This window comes from Lissotriton helveticus, chromosome 4_2 (genome assembly GCF_964261635.1).
Source record: "Lissotriton helveticus chromosome 4_2, aLisHel1.1, whole genome shotgun sequence".
Lineage (NCBI taxonomy): Eukaryota > Metazoa > Chordata > Amphibia > Caudata > Salamandridae > Lissotriton > Lissotriton helveticus.
In genome coordinates this window covers 90,576,434-90,596,419 of record NC_136064.1, presented here as the reverse complement: position 1 = coordinate 90,596,419, position 19,986 = coordinate 90,576,434, and the positions used below count along the sequence as shown (strand labels likewise).

The 19,986-nt window shown below is 45.5% G+C and overlaps 1 protein-coding gene across 1 annotated transcript in view; it reads right to left on the bottom strand.

Annotated features, from left to right (window-relative positions):
• Positions 1 to 19,986, bottom strand: part of ARR3 (arrestin 3) — a 131,270-nt gene that overhangs the window by 21,590 nt on the left and 89,694 nt on the right. The window contains exons 13-15 of the mRNA XM_078640004.1: positions 18,767 to 18,850; positions 14,736 to 14,759; positions 12,712 to 12,768 (exon numbers count right to left, since the gene is read on the bottom strand). Of these exons, the coding sequence (XP_078496130.1) occupies positions 12,712 to 12,768; positions 14,736 to 14,759; positions 18,767 to 18,850 (165 nt within the window). The remainder of the gene's footprint in view (positions 1 to 12,711; positions 12,769 to 14,735; positions 14,760 to 18,766; positions 18,851 to 19,986) is intronic.

The window sequence follows — 19,986 nt, the reverse complement described above, 5'->3', positions numbered from 1 at the left end:
CCCGCTCCGTGCCCTCTCTGGCTAATGTCTGAGGTGTGGTGGGGTCGCCTCTTACGGAGAACGAGTGTGCGTTTGCTACTAGCCAGCCTCTCGCCTCACTGTCATGATAACCCTCATTGATACGGTGAACACCACCGGAGCTCAGTTGTGAGTCAGTGAGGTCCCCACGCTTCTCTACTGGGACATTTAGTCCCGCTCCATGCCCTCTCTGGCTATTGTCTGAGGAGTGGTGGGGTCGCCTCTTATGGAGTGTGCGTTTGCTTCGAGCCAGCCTCTTGCCTCACTGTCGTGATAACCCTCATTGATACGGTGAACACCACCGGAGCTCAGTTGTGAGGTCCCCAAAGCTTCTCTACTGGGACATTTAGTCCCGCTCCGTGCCCTCTCTGGCTATTGTCTGAGGAGTGGTGGGGTCGCCTCTTATGGAGTGTGCGTTTGCTTCGAGCCAGCCTCTCGCCTCACTGTCGTGATAACCCTCATTGATACGGTGAACACCACCGGAGCTCAGTTATGAGTCAGTGAGGTCCCCAAAGCTTCTCTACTGGGACATTTAGTCCCGCTCCGTGCCCTCTCTGGCTATTGTCTGAGGAGTGGTGGGGTCGCCTCTTATGGAGTGTGCGTTTGCTTCGAGCCAGCCTCTTGCCTCACTGTCGTGATAACCCTTATTGATACGGTGAAAACCACCGGAGCTCAGTTGTGAGTCAGTGAGGTCCCCAGAGCATCTCTACTGGGACATTTAGTCCCACTCCGTGCCCTCTCTGGCTATTGTCTGAGGAGTGGTGGGGTCGCCTCTTATGGAGTGTGCGTTTGCTTCGAACCAGCCTCTCGCCTCACTGTCGTGATAACCCTCATTGATACGGTGAACACCACCGGAGCTCAGTTGTGAGTCAGTGAGGTCCCCAAAGCTTCTCTACTGGGACATTTAGTCCCGCTCCCTGCCCTCTCTGGCTATTGTCTGAGGAGTGGTGGGGTCGCCTCTTATGGAGTGTCCGTTTGCTTCGAGCCAGCCTCTCGCCTCACTGTCGTGATAACCCTCATTGATACGGTGAACACCACCGGAGCTCAGCTGTGAGTCAGTGAGGTCCTCAAAGCTTCTCTACTGGGACATTTAGTGCCGCTCCGTGCCCTCTCTGGCTATTGTCTGAGGAGTGGTGGGGTCGCCTCTTATGGAGTGTGCGTTTGCTACTAGCGAGCCTCTCGCCTCACTGTCATGATAACCCTCATTGATACGGTGAACACCACCGGAGCTCAGTTGTGAGTCAGTGAGGTCCCCAAAGCTTCTCTACTGGGACATTTAGTCCCGCTCCGTGCCCTCTCTGGCTATTGTCTGAGGAGTGGTGGGGTCGCCTCTTATGGAGTGTGCGTTTGCTTTGAGCCAGCCTCTCGCCTCACTGTCGTGATAACCCTCATTGATACGGTGAACACCACCGGAGCTCAGTTGTGAGTCAGTGAGGTCCCCAAAGCTTCTCTACTGGGACATTTAGTCCCGCTCCGTGCCCTCTCTGGCTATTGTCTGAGGAGTGGTGGGGTCGCCTCTTATGGAGTGTGCGTTTGCTTCGAGCCAGCCTCTCGCCTCACTGTCGTGATAACCCTCATTGATACGGTGAACACCACTGGAGCTCAGTTGTGAGTCAGTGAGGTCCCCAAAGCTTCTCTACTGGGACATTTAGTCCCGCTCCGTGCCCTCTCTGGCTATTGTCTGAGGAGTGGTGGGGTCGCCTCTTATGGAGTGTGCGTTTGCTTCGAGCCAGCCTCTTGCCTCACTGTCGGGATAACCCTCATTGATACGGTGAACACCACCGGAGCTCAGTTGTGAGTCAGTGAGGTCCCCAAAGCTTCTCTACTGGGACATTTAGTCCCGCTCCGTGCCCTCTCTGGCTATTGTCTGAGGAGTGGTGGGGTCGCCTCTTATGGAGTGTCCGTTTGCTTTGAGCCAGCCTCTCGCCTCACTGTCATGATCACCCTCATTGACGCGGTGAACACCACCGGAGCTCAGCTGTGAGTCAATGAGGTCTCCATCTCCCTGACTCAGTGGAGTCCTACGCTGGTAACTGACATCCAACACATCAACAGACATAAGTATACATTTTTCTTTCTTATAAAACATATTCCGAATTGGAAGAAAGGGAGAAAATGAGTTGCGGAGGCCAGATGAGGGCAGCGGTGAGAGTTTGGTACACAGCGCGGAACAGAGAAGGACAAATTTAGGATTCTGTTGCGAAACAGACAAATGCGGTAATCAGGGTACTGGGAGTCAAGGATTCTGGTTTGTACCATACCGTGTTTTGCTTTGGTTCATGAGGCGACTGAGCTAGTGTTGCATGGCCAATAATGTGCAATTGTTGCCTGAATCTGAACATATACAAAAGAAACAATTGATGGGCGGAATGTTGGACAATGCAAACATTCACCCCAGTCACAAGAATCTGGGTTTAACCCATCATTCTTTTGCTCACCACACCACCCCAGTTTGTACCCAGACTTATGCAAATCAGCCTTGACCCTGTGCCTCATGGGAACAGTCCAGCCTGAACTGCCAAGTCAGGTCCTCCCTGGACCGGAATCAAGCATCCTGGGACCGGTTTCTTGGCATCACCCCTCATCAGCCAGGCTAGCTTGAATCCAGTGGTGTAGTGAGCACGTGCCCCACGTCTTGGCATCCCCTTCCCACTTAGGGCGACTTATGCAGACAACATGTCAGAGAGAGCAGCTGGTCACGGTGCCACCAGATCCACTCTATTTTCAAGCCAGGTTCCTAACCTTGGTCCATGCCGGAGTCTCTGTCCTTTAGCAGAGCACACCCACAATGCACCGCGAGATGTTGTCTTTGGCTGCCTGCCCACTGTCAAAGGGCGCACGAGGACAAACCACGGCTTGAGGCCAGAAGCCTTTAATCTGTGGACATGGGATGTTTACAGGGCGCAGCCGTGGAAGGGTTTAACCCACGCTCGGCTGAAGTGCAGCTATTTAAAACCAGGACATCTCGGATCTCTGGAAATAGCAGCAGCATCCTTTAATACCTTTTACCTAAATGAACACACACTGGACTTTAAACCCCTCCACGGCTGGAGCTCAGGAGCTGTGGTAAAGCCCTGAGGTTTAAACCGCTTAAACAGTGCTCAGAAATTACCCTTGCATCCAGCACGACGAATGCGGAAAACAAAGCGAATTAAAACTGGAAAAACATCAGTGCATCCCCACTCTGAACGCAGGGACCGGTCCATCTATTTTATTAACACTCAGACCCTTTTACGCTGCTGTGAGCTCTGGAAACCTAGCAGTGCAATCTCGGTAAAGTACAGACGTTCTGAGCACCAGTGCAAAGCGGCTATTCTCCAAATTGTTAAATGCTATTTTTAAAAGTTGCACATTTCACAACACTGGCAAATATTAAATACAGATATTTTTAAATCATAGAAAAACGGAATTGACTTGAAAACAAAAATATTTTGTGGGAAACATTTTCCACATAATCGTTTTTTCAGGAATTTATGGAGTAGGCAAAGTTGGTCAACTTTAAAAATATTTATGAAGTTGAAAAGTTTGAGGCAGAATTATAATTTTGCACAGCTCTAGGATGGTAATCCCCAAGAAGGAGAGAAGTGTAAGTTACTCTTGCAATTACGAACTCGCATGAACCTCAGGCGCTCGAGAAGTCTCAGCCCCTCTCTGGTTGGGTTCAGTACAGAAGGAAGCCCTGCCATGTAGAATCCCCATGTAACTACCATCTCTGGGTGTATGAAGGACTCTAGTAAAGAGTCATCCTTTACACCCTGACTAACACACGAGCCTCCTGCATTCTATTTAAAAGCCAGAGCTTGTAGCAATGTAGAGAAAATAACTTTAGCTGTGTTACCTCCTTCATAAGGTAGAGGGGAGAAAGAAGTGTCAGTCTGTAATACGAAGACATGTGAAGACAAAACTTACTATTGGACAACGTAGGTCCGTCTTGCACAAAACATCCAGGGGCAGATTTACGTTTCCTGGCGCATCCCTGCAAATCAGCACGGATGCGCCAGGAAAGATGCGTGACGCAAGTTCACCCCTGCGCCACCACTGATGCGCCACATTTACAATGCGGCGCATCATGGCGCAAGGATAAACAGATGCGTGTCGCATCTGCCGGCGTAAGGTTGGCGGTGCTGGAGTTGTGTCGCGGGCGTGACGCAACACCAGCACTGTTCCAACCCTGCCTATCCTTAACATGGTGCGTCAGACCTTATGCCTGCTTCAAGCAGGCGCAAGGTTTTGACGCAGCAGCATCGGAAAAGTGAGTGAGTGAAATCTTGTAGATGTCACTCAGGCCCTTTTCCGAGGCGTTCCTGAGACAGAACGCCCCCCCTGCGCCGGAACGCCCACATGAAACCAACGCAGGGCTTTACAACGCGACGCATCTCCCGAATGCGTCACATTGTAAATAGGGTGCCACGTGGTGCATGGTTTACGCCGCCGCTGCGTCACAGAAGTGACGCAACGGCGGTGCAAATGAGGCGCAAGGGGCTTGTTAATCTGCCCCGCAGTGTGAAAGCTATAAAATAAATGGCCCACTTCACATGCCTAATATCTGCGTCAGCAAACATCTTCTTAGGTGTAGAGTGGCAACGACACTAAACAACAACCTATTGCAGGAGACACACAGAGAGAGAGCAGAACAGATGCCAATTTCTGGCTGGTGGAGAAGCCTCATTCTCTTCCTCATCAGGTCTAAAGTGCCTGGGACGCAGTCCATGCTACAACCAACTCCTCATTTTCTCACTCTGAACCACGAGGTATGTTTCCCTACTATCGAGACTCAAGGTGTGAGTCGCTTGCGGAGTTCTCTACATGATGTTCTGTGTTGCTCACTAACAGAGTGCTAGACTGTTGGACTTGGACCTTTCTACAGGGTCATCCCGTACCTTTTGCCTTTAGCCTCCTGTTTTCTGATCCTGTTTTTGTTGGCTTTTAGGACTCTGTGCACTTCACGACTGCTAACCAGTGCTAAAGTGCTTTTTCCCTCTCACTCAAACATGTTAGAATTGACGTGCACCGTATTGGCACATTTAATTCAACTATAAATCCCTAGTAAAGTCGTAGTACAGGTACCCAGGGCCTGTAAATTAAATGCTACTACTTGGCCTGCAGCACTCATTATGCCAGACAATTAAATAGCCTTTTTAAACATGTGTTAGGTTTGCCATTGCAGCCGGGGTGTGCAGTTTTAAACTGCCATTTTGACCTGTCAAAATAAACCTTTTTCCAGGTCTAAACATTAATTTTTTATTCATGTAAGTCAACTCTACAGTAGGCCCTAAACAGCCGATAGGGCAGGGCACATTGTATTTAAAAAGTTGGACATGTACTTTTAAGTTTTACATGTCATGATAGGGAAAGCCTCACAAATTAATTTTTCACTATTGCAAGGCCTGTCTCTCTCATAGGACAGCATTGGGATACCTTATTACATTTAATAAGTGATAACGTTTGTTTTTATTTGGGAGCAGGTAGGAAAGTAGTGTTTGGTGTTTGAGAAATGGTAATATAAGCCCTCTTTAAAGGTAAAGTTGGATTTAAGTCACAATTCTGAAAATATCACTTTTAAAAAGTTGCCATTTTCTTGTCCAAACCATTTGGTGCCTGCAGCCTGTTCCTGGGTCACGTGACTGTTTGTAGCTGGCAGTTCGCCTTTGTGTATTTCTCCCAAAAAGCATCAGGATAGAGGGTCTGGGTACTGGCAGGATGCACCCTCTCTGGAAGGGTGGGTGGGGGGGGGGGGGTTAGAGCTGTCAACTACCACACTTGCATTTCAAAGGCACTGGCTCAGCTCACACACAAAGGACTTCAAACAGGCCTATTATGCCCCTAGACCGACTGGGACCAGGTCAGAGAGGCAGGAAATTACAGACAGCTCTGTAGGGGGAAACTCCAGAAGCTTCTCTCACTTTAAAGGGGGCACTAGGTATAAAAATGGGACCCTCAGACCAACTCTTCAGTACACACCTGAACCTGTCAATACTACGGAAGAAAGACAATCTTCTGCTTGAGGCATGCCAAGTTGGCTGAAGAGGAAAACTGCCTTGCTCCCTTCATCTAGGCAGAAGTGACTCTAAGGGTCAGCTGACTGACTTCCTGTTCTGAGCTACAGAAACACAAAATGTTTTAGAGGCCCCAATGCAACTGCCCAGCTGACCTGCCACAACTGGACCTGCAACTGCACGTGCCTGAGCCCAGCAGGCCTCTGCTGGAGTGAGTTCTTGATCCCCAAGAGGTGCCGCAGGGGTCCTGGACCCTTGGTGTCAATCAATGAGCCAGACAATCCTGTGTGCCTACTGAAGAGATTCCAGTTTTAAGGTCTTAAGACAGTAGAGTAGAGCCCTGGTGTCAATGGGGATCTAAAATCCCCTATCTTTCTGCGGTTGACTATTGTCCCCTTTGTCCAGGCTGAGAACTGGCAACAGAAACGGCTCTAGTTGAGGGACCAAGGCCGATGCACATGTCCCCCTGCCCTGCGTAAGGACAGCCCACTGTTTTCCTCTTCGTTAAGTCTATCCATTCCACCCGAACTTGTATTCTGTGAAGCCATCATGTGTGAGACATATATTGAGTATATGATACTTGTATATATGGGTGCATGTAGGTTTTATGGAAGTGCTGATTTGCTGAATGATGGCGTTTCCTGGATTCCTCGTATGTGAACACCTCAAGAAGGTGATTTCCTCTGTGTGAGACTCCTCATGTTCCATCTTGGACAAGGGAGCCTTCACGTACCTCCATTTCTGTCAAAAGGCGCAAATCCATTTGTCTGTTCGGTGGTGACAGCCCACCAGACCTTCACAGTTAGATGCAGTTCTGTGGATAGAGTAAGTTCTACCAGGCCCTACCATGTTACATCTGCAATACTAAAGTATATGGCCTTTCATCTGCAGCAGATAACCATTTTACTTGAGCCTGTTTCAGCTGGTCTCAGGAGAGGCGGCAGTGATACTTAACCCAGCCACAAGCTGGTCACGTCTATGTATTTCGCCTTCAGTTTGGATGAGCCCTCAGCAGAATATGATATCATATGTTAGTACAATATATTATATATTTGTGATAATATATTTAAAGATTTTTGTACTTATTTAATTTATTTAGTGGCAGCTTGTTGAGTGTGTAAGGGAGTAGGGTGGGAAGTTTTTTTATATACATTTTATAATTGTTTATAAATAGTTTAAGTTATGCATTAGAATTTGTTAAGTTCATTATTAAATATGTAAATTATTTTATTTAGTAATGATTGAATAGATGGTGTAATACTTATTTTAGCTGTTAATTGAGTAAATTATTTGGTTTTAATATTTCATATTCATTAATTGCATTATGTTTTATTTATTTATTTATTTTATTTATTTATTTATAGGTTTTTATAGCGCTATGAATAAACTCCCGAAGGAGTATCTCCGCGCTTATGACACCTAGAGTGGAGAGCTTAGATGGAGCTGCGGGGAAATATTTTAACACTTTAATACCAAAGGTCTAGTAAAAACCAGCGGATAAATGCTTAGCATAGGCTAAACAGAAAAGTTTTCAGACATTTTCTGAATTCTAGATGACTCCCACACTGTTTTAAAGAGAGCGGGAGGGAATTCCAAAAGCTTGGGCCTACCACAGACAAGGTCCTACCTCCTTGCCTTGCTTTGGTGATTTTTGGAATGTTCAACAAGAGCTGTTCACCAGACCTAAGGGTACGTGTAGGAACGTAGGGAACAAACTTAGTAGCAAGGTACTCAGGTCCTAATTCATTGAGGCCTTTGTGAATTATACAGCCAATCTTAAAATTCACTCGCTGCCTTATTGGTAACCAATGAAGTTTGTGCAATAGAGGTCTAGAAGGAGACCTAGGGGGAGCATTGAGCACCAACCTCGCTGCTGTATTTTGTACCACCTGTAGGCGGTTGAGGACCTCTTCATTAGCTCCTGCCAGGAGGCCGTTGCAGTAATCAAGGCGGCTGATAATCAGAGCTTGAACCAGGGTTCTCCTATAAGAATCCGGAAGGAAAGGAAAAATCCTCCGGAGGAGACCTATTACGTGGAAGCATGTTCCTACCGTAATGGAGACATGATGTTTCATAGTCAGCTCTGGTTCTAGTCTGACTCCTAGGTTCTTGATCACTGTTTTGGGCTCAGGGACTGGGCCCAGATCAGGAGGCCACCAGTCAGGGGACCATTGGACCTTGACATCACCAAAAAGCATAACCTCCGTTTTTCCAACGTTGCATTGGAGGAAATTGGCGGACATCCATCTTGCAACTGCCTTCATTCCGTCGGAGAAGGATTGTATTATCTCCGGTGTAAGATGTTTAAAAGGGAAGAGCAGCTGCGTATCATCAGCATATGATACTGGGTGGAATCCGTAAGCTCTAGTTACACCTGCCAAGGGGGCCACATAGGTGTTAAACAGGGTTGGGCTCAAACAAGAGCCCTGCGGGACCCCCTTGGTGATGTTAACCTCCTCCGACCTAAAATCACCCATGGTGACAGATTGGGTGCGGTTGGAGAGAAAGCTTCTGATCCAATCCAGTGCCATACCGCCGATTCCACTCTCAGCCAGGCGTTCGATAAGAATGTTGTGCGAGATAGTATCGAACGCTGCCGATAAGTCTAGGAGTACCAGGATCACAGAGTAACCTTTGTCCTGGTACAACCGAAGATCGTCAGTAATCGACAGCAAGGCCGTTTTGGTGCTAAATTTTGGCCTGAAACCTGACTGAGATGGATCGAGGTAGCCGGATTTTTCCAAGTAGGTAGATAGATGTTTATTGGAATGCTTTTCGGTGATTTTCCCCAAGAATGGTAAAAGGGAAATAGGTCTGAGATTAGACAGATTGGTCCATGGAATTGAGGAATTCTTCCTGATCGGTCTTACAAGAGCTTTTTTCCAACATTGTGGAACTACTCCAGATGTTAGTGAGAGATTTACTAGCCTCTGAACGTCAGGGCCCAGAATGCTCCCTAATGGGCCCATAAGCCTAGCTGGGAGCCGGTCTGCCGGACTGCCACTTTTGATATCCATAATTAGACTTATTTATGATTAATAATTCATTGTATAGTATTATTTTTTTAACTTAATGAGTAAAAAATTATATTTGTATTTGTTTTTGTGGCTATTGGGGTTTTAGGATATTAGGGAGGAAAGAGTTTTAAATGTATATTGTAAGTAGGTTTAATTTGTAAATACTTTTTAATATGTTATTTATTAAAAAAATGCAATGCTGTAATTTTAATTGTTTATTATTCATATAAATTCACAAATGTAAGAAATATAATCTATTTGTAATATATTTGTTGAAATATAATAATGTTTTTATCTATATTTAGTTTTTTTTCTATGAGTGGGAATACTAAATCTGAGCCTTCCAAAAATAAAACACTTTGCCTACTATTGCTTACCTTGCTGTGAAAATACAAAATATGGCCTCTTAAAATCCAAACACTTTCCCTACCGTTTTTGGGTTGAAATGTGAATAGCAAATTTGACTCCTCCAAAATCCAACACTTCGCCTACTTTTTCTTAAGATAGAGTAGGGATAGTAAGTTTGATCCCCTTCAAAATCCAACACTTTCTCTACTGTTGCTCTTGTTGAAGTGGGAATAAAACATCTGACCCCTCCAAAGTCTTTCTCTCAAGTTGCTTATACTTTAGGGCAATAGTAAATGTAACCCCACCCCCCCAAAGTAAAACACTTTGCCGACTGTTGCTCAGGTTGGAGTGAAAATATGACTGCTCTAAAGTCCAACGTTTTGCTTAGTTTGGAGTGGGAATAGTGAATTTGACCCTTTCAATTCTAATTATTTTTGTTACATATATTTTTGTGAATTATTTTTAGTTATTTTAGTTTCAATAATTTTTTAAAATATTTTTTTAATAATATTATTTTATTATTATTGTTTTATTTTAATAGTTTTATGTTTTGTATAGTTTTCAAGATTTAGGGCCCGATTTGGATGTCAGTTGGAAAGCCTCCGACCTGTGGTCGGAGGCCTTCCAACCGACATCGCGGTTTGAATTCTGACTGCAGTATTATGAATACTGCAGTCGGAATGCAGACCGGGAGGTCGTTCTGGCGGGATTCCAACGGGCCAAAGGAGCCCGTCGGCCAGTCAGAGACTGGCCCGTAATCCCTATGGATGGCGTTTCTGCCGTAGGGATTACGATGTCGGTTTCTGACAGGCTTTCAATGTTAGGCTTTCCGACATGGAAAGCCTGTTGGAAAGCGACATTGGGTCCCCTAGCAGGGCCACCTTCACCCTGCAGTTGGTGGCAGAGGCAGCAAATATGGGGCCTTCCTGTTAATCCCTGCAACGTGTGGCAGGGATCTATGGGAGCTTGTGCAGCAGAAGCTCCCATAGATAAATAGACAGTATGGTAACTTTTTGACACTTATGGTTCTGTAAACTACATTTTGGGGTCTAATTTCACACCACCTTCTTGAACTGGTCAACCTTGCTATCTTGAGAGTATTATAACCCAAGGACACCAGTTGTAAACAACTTCACTTGTTGTATTTGGGCACATAACCTCTGACTGTCCTCAGACAGCAAGAAAAGGCTGTCGCAGTGGACTGTGATTGGACCCTCTTTGTACGTGGTATGCATACATGCTTGGGTATGTGAGATGGGGTACCCCTGGACTGGGATGACCCCTAGACAAATGGGTTCTGATTCGCAAAAGCATCCACACTCATGACCAAGACCCTGCAGTCGTGACGGAGGTCCTGCAGTCGTGACAGGGTCCTGCACTCATGGCGGAGGCCCTGCAGTCGTGACGGGTTCCTGCACTCATGATGGAGGCCCTGCAGTTGCGGGGAGTGTCTGCATGCGTGGTGGAGACTTTGCAGTTGTGAGGGAGTCTCTGCACTCTTGGTGGAGGCCCACAGTCATGGGGGAGTCTCCTAACTCGTGGTAGAAGGCCCACACTCATGGGGGAGTTTCATCACTAATGGCGGAGGCCCCGCAGTCATAGGGGCGTCTCTGCACTCGTGGCGGAGGTTCTGGAGTCGTGTCCGTACCTCTGTACTGCAGTTACCCATTGCGCGCCTCCACCACGAGTGTGGAGGTCAGGCCCTTAATCCACTGTAGTAGTGCAGTGCTCCACAAGGATTTGTGGCAGTCTGACCTGCTGATGCCCCTTCTCCCTGCATGTTCCCTTACCCTGGCCTGCCCTCGTGGTATAAACCATTGCAAAAACCAAGTGCATATGTCGGATTTTCACCTCGCATCCAGTGAATGGAGCAGGAAGGATCCCCTTGTGTCCACAGGACCTGGTGGTCTTGTGGCCTGAGAGGACAAACACTTAAACAAGGACTGTGGTGAAGGTCATGGCCAACGACTGCACACCTGTGACAAAGAGCAAAGCTGTTCTACTGAGAAGAAAAGGCCCAAGAACAGCTCCTGCGTGGTCAGTTTCCATGAGGCTCCCAATCACCAGATGAGAGCCCAGCTCCCTCTTGCAGGTGACACCCCTGAAATGTACACGCGCTTTAATATGAACAGCTCCTCTCTGATGTTTGTGTAGATGATGGTAATGCATGTTTTCTGCAACTCTCCAGCACACAAACATTTTCTGACAGTGCTTTTATCATTTTATGAACTTGTCCCAGTCAAACACAAATTATCCTATGTAATGAAGCACCTTTGGGTGTTTGCAAAATAAGGGCTTATCAGCTGTAGTTGGAGCCTTAGACATTTGAAGTGTTTTCCAAATATGTGTGAAGGTCAGCAATCATTGCTTGTTAATGAATATATTTATCCCAGGGATACTGTCCTGTTAAAAAGCCATGTGATGATCAAAAGCTGGAGTGATTGAGCTAAATCTTTGCAGACACCTTGTGTTTACAATGGGGAGTGATGAGTGGGCCTTTTAGAAATAATGGTTCTGCAGAAGATTGGTTACAATAAGAAGGGGAGAAATGTTGCATATGATGTGATGGGGGGGCATGTGCACATGTAACTTCCCCAGGGAGAGAGGTAAGACTTGCATCCTTTCCATGATACTAGTAGCCAGGGTTTGAGGATGCGCGGTGCTCTTTACTGGCAGAATGAGTAGTATGCATATCTATGAAAAAGAGAGTTGGGCACTTGTTTATGTGGGCATCGGGGTGAGGCAAGGTGTGACTTACTCCGTGGCGGGGCTGCATATACTACATGGGTAGAAAGTAGCGTAGGTGTGTATGAATGAGGCAAAGATGTTTATATTACCAGAAGTCAAGCCAATTCAGAGGAACTTATTAAGCGCACAAATCACCTGAAAGGTCTCAATGCGCTTGCAAAGACTCCGTATAGGCTAGAGATCAGATCTGAACAACAATTATTGATGGTCGAATAGCCAGGTTTTTAGTTCACTCCGAAAAAGCTTGTGATCAGAGATGGAAAGCAGATGAGATGGGAGCTTATTCCAAAAGTCGGGGGCAAGAAAGGAAAAAGATCGACCACCATTTCTTGCGAATCCGTCGCGGGCGAGGAGGTGTTTTGTGCTGGATCTTATGAGTCTGCCTGGCTGATACTAGTTTTGTTGTTTAGCTAAGTAACTAGGTCGGGTTCCATGTATACTCTTGTGGGTAAGATATAAAAGTACTGGAGAGTTGGCAATGAGAAAACCACAAAGGTACTACAGTACAAGCCAATCCCTGGTAGCTCAGTTTCCTCTTCTGCCACATGCCCCACCCTTCAACCAGGTGTGTATCAGACCCGCACTCACCATCCGAAGGCTTGGGATGCATCAGAGTGAGGGGCAACTCCACCGCGACATCACTGAAAGAGAGGGAGGACAGTTCGTGTGGACCAGGCCAGAGGATTCAGACTAGGATTAACTTTACAATGTATCCCATAGAGACACAGAAATCACACAAAACACTGCACACAATTCAGACTCCCCATCAGTACATCTGCCATGAAGATGCTCCCTCTGGAGAGTGTGTCACTGCTGCTACTGGTTGTACAGAGTGAGTGCGATTAGCAGCTGTGGGTTTATACAGTATGTGCAATGAGATACTGTATGTGCAATGTAAGTGTTTGCAGCTACTCTCTGCGTGGAGTATGTCCAGTGTGTAGGGTCTGAGTGCCCCAAGTTCTCTGTTTACGGTGCATGTGCCTCAGCTATAGTGTGCATAGTGATTGAGTCCTACGTATTGTGTTGTATTGTAACTACATTTATATAGCTCTTACTACCCCTGATGAGGCGTTGAATCGCTTTTTTGATAAGTAGCACGCTACTCAGGAACCCATAAAGGATTAGTGGTGAATTAGTATTGTGAAATTGCAGCTACTGTGTGCATGGAGTGTTTATTGTGAGAGTGTGTATGCTGCGTGAATGAGTTCAGGTACTCTGTGTTTATGGTGCACATGCTTCGACTATTCTGCATGCATTGTAAGATAGTCTATGTGTAGTTAAAATGCTCTCAGCTACTGTTCGTGGAGTGCTTGTCGTAAACTAGTGTGTATTGGGTGAGTGCCCTCAGCAGTGTATGTGCTTCAGCTACTTGTGTACATGCCCAAAACCAGTGTATACACTGGAAATGCCCTCAACTTCCCTACATGCAGGGTATGTGAGCCACCGCCTACTGTGAGTACAGCGTGAGTGTCTATGCTGTGTGTACGTGCCATAAGCTAGAGGGTATGATATAAGTACCCTCAACCATTGTATGTTTACTGTGTAGGTGCCCTCAGCTTCCGGGAGACGACCTCTACATCGCAGTCATCACACTGCAATGTCATTACAACTCGGTCGTTACAACGACTGCGCTGTTACCACGCAAAGACATTACTACGCAACTCATTACATTGACTTGCAATAGATGGCGCGCTAACATTAGGAATAGTGTAGTTTACTATTCCAACACCTTCCCTACTGTTACGTACGCTGGAGATGGAATAGTAAATGATACATTTCTAATGTCAGCGTGCCATCTACTGCAAGTCGATGTAAAGACTTGTGTAGTAATGGCATTGCATGGTAACATCGCGGTCGCTGAAACAACCGCGTTGTAATGCCATGGGATATAATGACTCGTGTTGTAACAAGTCATATTCTCAGCTTCCTTCTGTACAGAGCGAGGGCCCTCAGGATCTGTGCATGTCCTCCTCTTCCGTGAGTATGGTGTGCCACCAGTACTGTGTGTGTAGAGTGTGAGTACATTCAGCCACTCTGTGACCTGTCCTTTCCCTTAGATACAGTGTGTGTATAGTGTGCATGTGTGCATCTTCTGTGAGTATGATGTGACATCAGAACTCTGTGAGTACATTCAGCAGCCGCTTTATATATATATATATATACATACATGCCCTTAGATACAAAGTTTATCGTGTGCATGTCCTCAGTTCATGTGTGTGTTATTAATGTCATATTAATGTCATCAGCTGCAGTGTGTACAAAATGAGTGCCTGGATCTACCCTTCAAAGAGAAAGAGAAATAACTCAGCTCATGTGTCCAGAGGGAGTGCACAACAGCCAGAGATGGAGAGAGAGAGAGAGAGAGAGAATGAGAGAGAGAGAATGAGAGAGGGAGAGAGCATGAGAGAGAGAGGGAGAGAGAGAGAGAGAGAAAGAGAGAGAGAGAGAGAGAGGGAGAGAGAGAAAGAGAGAGGGAGAGAATGTGTGGGTGGGTGGGAGTGTCTGTGGATGTGTTGTGTGTGTGTGTGTGTGTGTGATGTAAGTTGCTGGTGTCATCACTGAGCCGGTTCATATGATTTTGTTGGTTATCAGTGAATATATCCTTTACCTGGAAGTGAGGTCCCCAAGGATGCTGCAAGGAAAGAGACAACATATCATTAGAGACATCCTCAATTAAATAAAAAGGTAACCAGAGACCAATGAAGAGAAGTAAAATTATCAGGTCTGACACTCAAGGGGACACAGGCCGAGAATGGGAGATTTCTCAGCTCGCTGACGCCTCTCGTCTGGTAAAGCTCTGAGAAGCAGCCGACTCAGTGCAGAGGCGCTGAGGCAGCGTAGCTGAGACTATTCATAAAGCAAACATCCCTTAGTCCCCTCCCTCACAGAGAGAGCACCTCCCCTCTGTGCACTCTTCCCTAGTCACCAGCCAGATAAAGGAACTTGCTCTGTCTGTTCCCCATAAAATGCTGAAGCGAAAACTACAGTTCCCATCAACACCTGCGATTTGACAAAACTGAATCTATCGACAGAGAAGTAGGACTCAGTTTAAGGATGTATGTCATTAGCACACGTATTTTAAAAAATGTATTTGCCTAGGGCAGGCTTCTCGAACTAGTAGTTCATGAGCTGCCGGTAGCTCTTCACCTACTTGAAAGTAGCTCTCCTGTGTGCAGCCCAGCCTGCTAAATTAAAAGCTTTTGCTTGTTTGAATTAATATATATATACCAAAATTTAAAAGTGTGTATTTGAGACAAAAAGTTGTGTATTTTCAGAGCTCATAACCTGATGCTTAGAAATAAATGGTTGAATTTCTAAAATATGTTTAAAGCTGATATCGGAGTAATAAATCATATGGTTTGAAGAATTATTAATAATATTATTAACATGATATCCGGGCATTGCAGTTATGGCTGTTATGTATTATCCGAGTAGAGGCATTCCACGTTGTTTATATTACTGCTGGCAACCATGCCTGATGCACTGAGGAGATCACTGCTGGCAATAAACATTCTTATGATGGCCGCTAATCCAATCTTATCCAATGTGGTCACTATTACAACACAAATAATATTAGTAGCTCATGATGGCTGTCATTGCACATAAGTAGCTCTTATTACAGAAAACGATGGAGACCCCTGGCTCAGGGTGATTGCCTGTTCCTCAAACATAGCTAGCCCTCATTGTGTAGGGACTTTGGCAATGAAGAGGAATGAGCTAGTAATTATAGCTACTCAAGGTTCAAATCCTGACACTCTTGATTAATGTGGAAGAGTCCCTGCTTACTCTCCCCAGAATGCTGCAGTTGAGTAACTAACACAAACTGCTGTGTGCTGCCAGGCTGTGCCAAGTAAAGGGACAGCCCCTTAGAGCTTCACACAAACATCAACAAATCAACAAAGTGACCTATTGTTGCGTCATCAGGTGCATAGAATGTGTCCTTGTTTGGCATAATTCATGTGCTCCTGCTGCAGAAAGTATCAATGTCTGCACCTAGTCACCCTCCTGTGGAGTTGGTAGGCCCTCGGCCCACATGGCGCAGAAGGACAACACAGACACTAGTAAGTGGGGTGGTCAACTGGCCCAGATCTCATGGGATACAGGGTAAAACAGATACTACAGAAAATGCAAAGTTCCTCAACAACTGTATAAGGCAGCTAGACCACATCAAGTTAATAGGTCCCCAAACCATAAAAAAACACTGCACCCAACAAGAGTTAAAGTAAATCAATATCTAAAACATACTTAAAAGTAGGAAATGTCCACAGATCACATTTATTTCCTCTGTTGCTCCCCACATATTGTGTTGAATGGTGGACCACATTGCCCAAAGCCGTTTTTATTGCCACCACCCTACCCAAACAGAATGTGAGTTTGGAGATGGAAGCATCATAGCTTCATTTTGAGAAGGGGTTCCAGGTCAATGAGCCTGCTTCCTATAAGAGCTGTTAACAAAATAGCTGATGGGCATCGTCCCAAAATGATGGAATGATAGCCACAGAGATGCTGAGTCTGGCTGGCAGTCAACATAGCGACAGACCATATGTGTCCTTCCGAAGACACATTATCAAGAAATATGTGACAATCAAGAAAGGTATAATGTGCATCAATCCTATTGATAATGAAGTATCTTGGCTCAGGTAACAACCTCACTCTGGAAACTACACAGCCTATACAGCACCCCCAAAGCGAACAACCCCTGCTAAGAGCCCAAGATGGTGAGAAAAGGCAGCATTCTGGCTGTCGTAATCCTCTCCACCTGTTTTCTGCATGCATGCAGTAAGATTAGGGGCTCAATAGGTTTACTAATCTCAGTTATGACACCAACATAGACCTTCAGATGCAGTGTGAAATTATTTTCTGTGATTGCAATCCAAACCAACTGAACAGCAACCAAAACTCTGGCAGAAAGCAAGGATGCTCCTCCTGGTCAGTTGGAAACCAAAAGCTAGAGAAGACTTATGCATACAACTACCTGGACATCAGATAACAGTCTATGACGTGGGCACATACATTTCCAAGAATCAAAACACAGCTCACCTTGACCACTTAAACCATTGACTGTCCGAACACATGTGAGATCCACATCCTTAAGGAATTTGGACCACAGTAATATAACCACAGTCGTACTACTCTCTCAGACTGATGGTCACCACTAATGGTCACTACTCAGTCCCCTACTTTTTATCGAGGTCCAACCAGTAAAAATCCTCCTCAGAAGCGTACAAAGTGTTTTGGGATCCAGTGGCACTCACGAAGATTAGAGGATCCTCATGTCTCTGGGATTGAAACCCGTCTTGGATGATCTATGAAGCCAAACACAAACCCAATGGTGGCCTTGGTGTCATGCAGAGATATTCATTCTGTATATCTCAGTGTGGGAATAACCCACAAAAATATATGATTAGTGACTACGGAGGAAAGCGACCTCATGCCCAGAGGCTACTTGCTGATGGAGATCCTCTCTAATCAAGACACAGCTCCAAGTCAATAATCAGCACATGCTAGAACCTATGTAATCAATACGCAGCTCCAAGCGAACAATCAATACGTGCTACATTCTCTGTAATCAATACGCAGCACCAGGTGGACAATCGATATGAGCTAGAGCCTCTGTAATCAATACACAGCTCCACGTGGACAATCAATACGTGCTACATCCTCTGTAATCAATACGCAGCTCCAAGTGGACAACCAACATGTGCTAGAGCCTCTGTAATCAATAAGCAGCTTGCAGTGAATAATCTGCACGTGCTAGATTATCTGTAATCGATACGCAGCTCCAAGTGGACAATCAATACGTGCTAGAGCCAAGTCTTAGAAGTAGAAGAAGCAACGCCCCCTCTCTGACCTGATCTCAATACAACTGAAACATGAGCAACTCAGCATCAGGAAAAGGACCTGAAAAGAGCAACAAGTTTTCCAAACCCCAAGAAGGGAAGGGAAGTATCACAAAGGAGACCATATCAGCACAGAAGACTACAAGAACTGCAAAGGAATAGGTTGTCTATCAAGCACACAGTCTGTGGTGGGCTTCTATACACTGATAGAGAGGATGCGGTTGAAGGGAGAGGCACAGAGACACGAGGCACAGGAGGCAGACACAAATCTCCAGAGAGCACCTTCTTGACCTTATAATTAAAGTTGGGAGCTTGCCTCCTCCAGGAGGGCAGTCTCAACCCTGCCTGCATCCTTGCTGAGCTAACACCCAAGGGACCTGGCTGATTTGTCTGTAATCCTTGAATTAAGGAGTGCATCCTTTAAGAACATCAGCAATTGCAAAAATGAATTGACCTGTTGGGTAATGTTACACTGTGGATTAGCATTTAACTAAGAAGTAGCCCATGTTTTAAGCCCATGTGTGCCAGAGGGGCTATCACAATGAGTGACACAAATGATGGGCTCCAACAGTCAGTGAAACTAAGGAGGTTTTGTGACAATGAGAGAAACTAAGGAGTTCATTTCACAATGGGCGAGACTGTTTCAGAGTGGGAGGATTCTGAGGTGGCAATGAGTGAGGCTCATTTGAAGGCACACTGCTCTGTTAATTAGTAACAAATGAAATAAAGTATGCAGTGCTGGCAGTATGACTAGCACTTGGAGCCTGGTGACAGCAGTGGCGGACACTAGGACACTTACCCTCCTCTGGACACCATCAGGTGCACCTTCACTCTGTAGGACACCAGGATGCCCAGCACCTCCTTGTCCATGCCAGGCCGTATGCTGCAGGAAAGATGGAACCAAATTAAGCACATAAGACAGGCAAATAGGCACCCAGAGCCAATCATCTGATGTAAAAACAGCAACAAGCATCCAGCTGCAGACCCCTGAGCTGTCTGGAGGGAGGTCTCAGGGTCATCAGGACTCACTCCAAGCCATGGACATTTTTCAGTGAGTTTCATCACTAGAAGATGTCTTTTGGGAGTGTGTCCTTCCTCCTTTGTGGACATTAAGTATAATGGGGTTACCCAGTGACCCTCAGAACCTGGGTGTCTGAAATCAAAGGTAAGGTAGGTTCTGTCGGGACTTAGATAATTACTTAAACAGCATTTATAAATAAAAAGAAAAAAGGTAAACACACCTAGATTGATGTCATCAATTGTATTAATAAATTAATTCATTTTTCCGTTATATGATTAGGGTTATATATTAGTCAGGCTGTCATAAAAAAAATATTTTGTTTTAAAAAAAGGTGGCACAAGCAATAAACTAATCAGTGATAAGGTGATCTAGAAGTGACAAAGTGCTTTGGGTGAATAACATATATACAGAGCTGTACAAAATGTATATAAAATGTTCATTCAGTAGACATCAATCCCTATTTCATTGAGGTAGGACAGCCAGTAGTAGTAACCATTAAAGAAGGAATTCACCGGCTGGCCAGAGCCCTAAAGCCCCTTGATTTGCAGGGCTGTGGATGTGACTCATCTACATTCCTGCATTCAGAAACTGACTCAACCGACCCCTGATGGTTCTGCAATGATGCAGTTTTTCATTCTTGACTAGAATCCAACCCCTGGTGTCCTACCTTTTCCTGAAGAAGACTCGACGTGACTTCAATTGAATCACGCACTTTCTTGGGTCGAAACGTTGATGTGCCTACACAATCTTTCCCCATTCTCAACACTTCATAAAATAGTAGAACAGTGTATGGATTCACGATTCAAGGAAATAGGGATTGATGTATATTGAATTAACATTTTATATACATTTTGTACAGCACTGTATATATGTTATTCACCGAAAGCACTTTGTCACTTCTAGATCACCTTATCACTGATTAGTTTATTGTTTGCGCCACCATTATTAAAAACAAAATTGTTTTTTGTGACAGCCTCACCAAGATTTAACCCTAATTG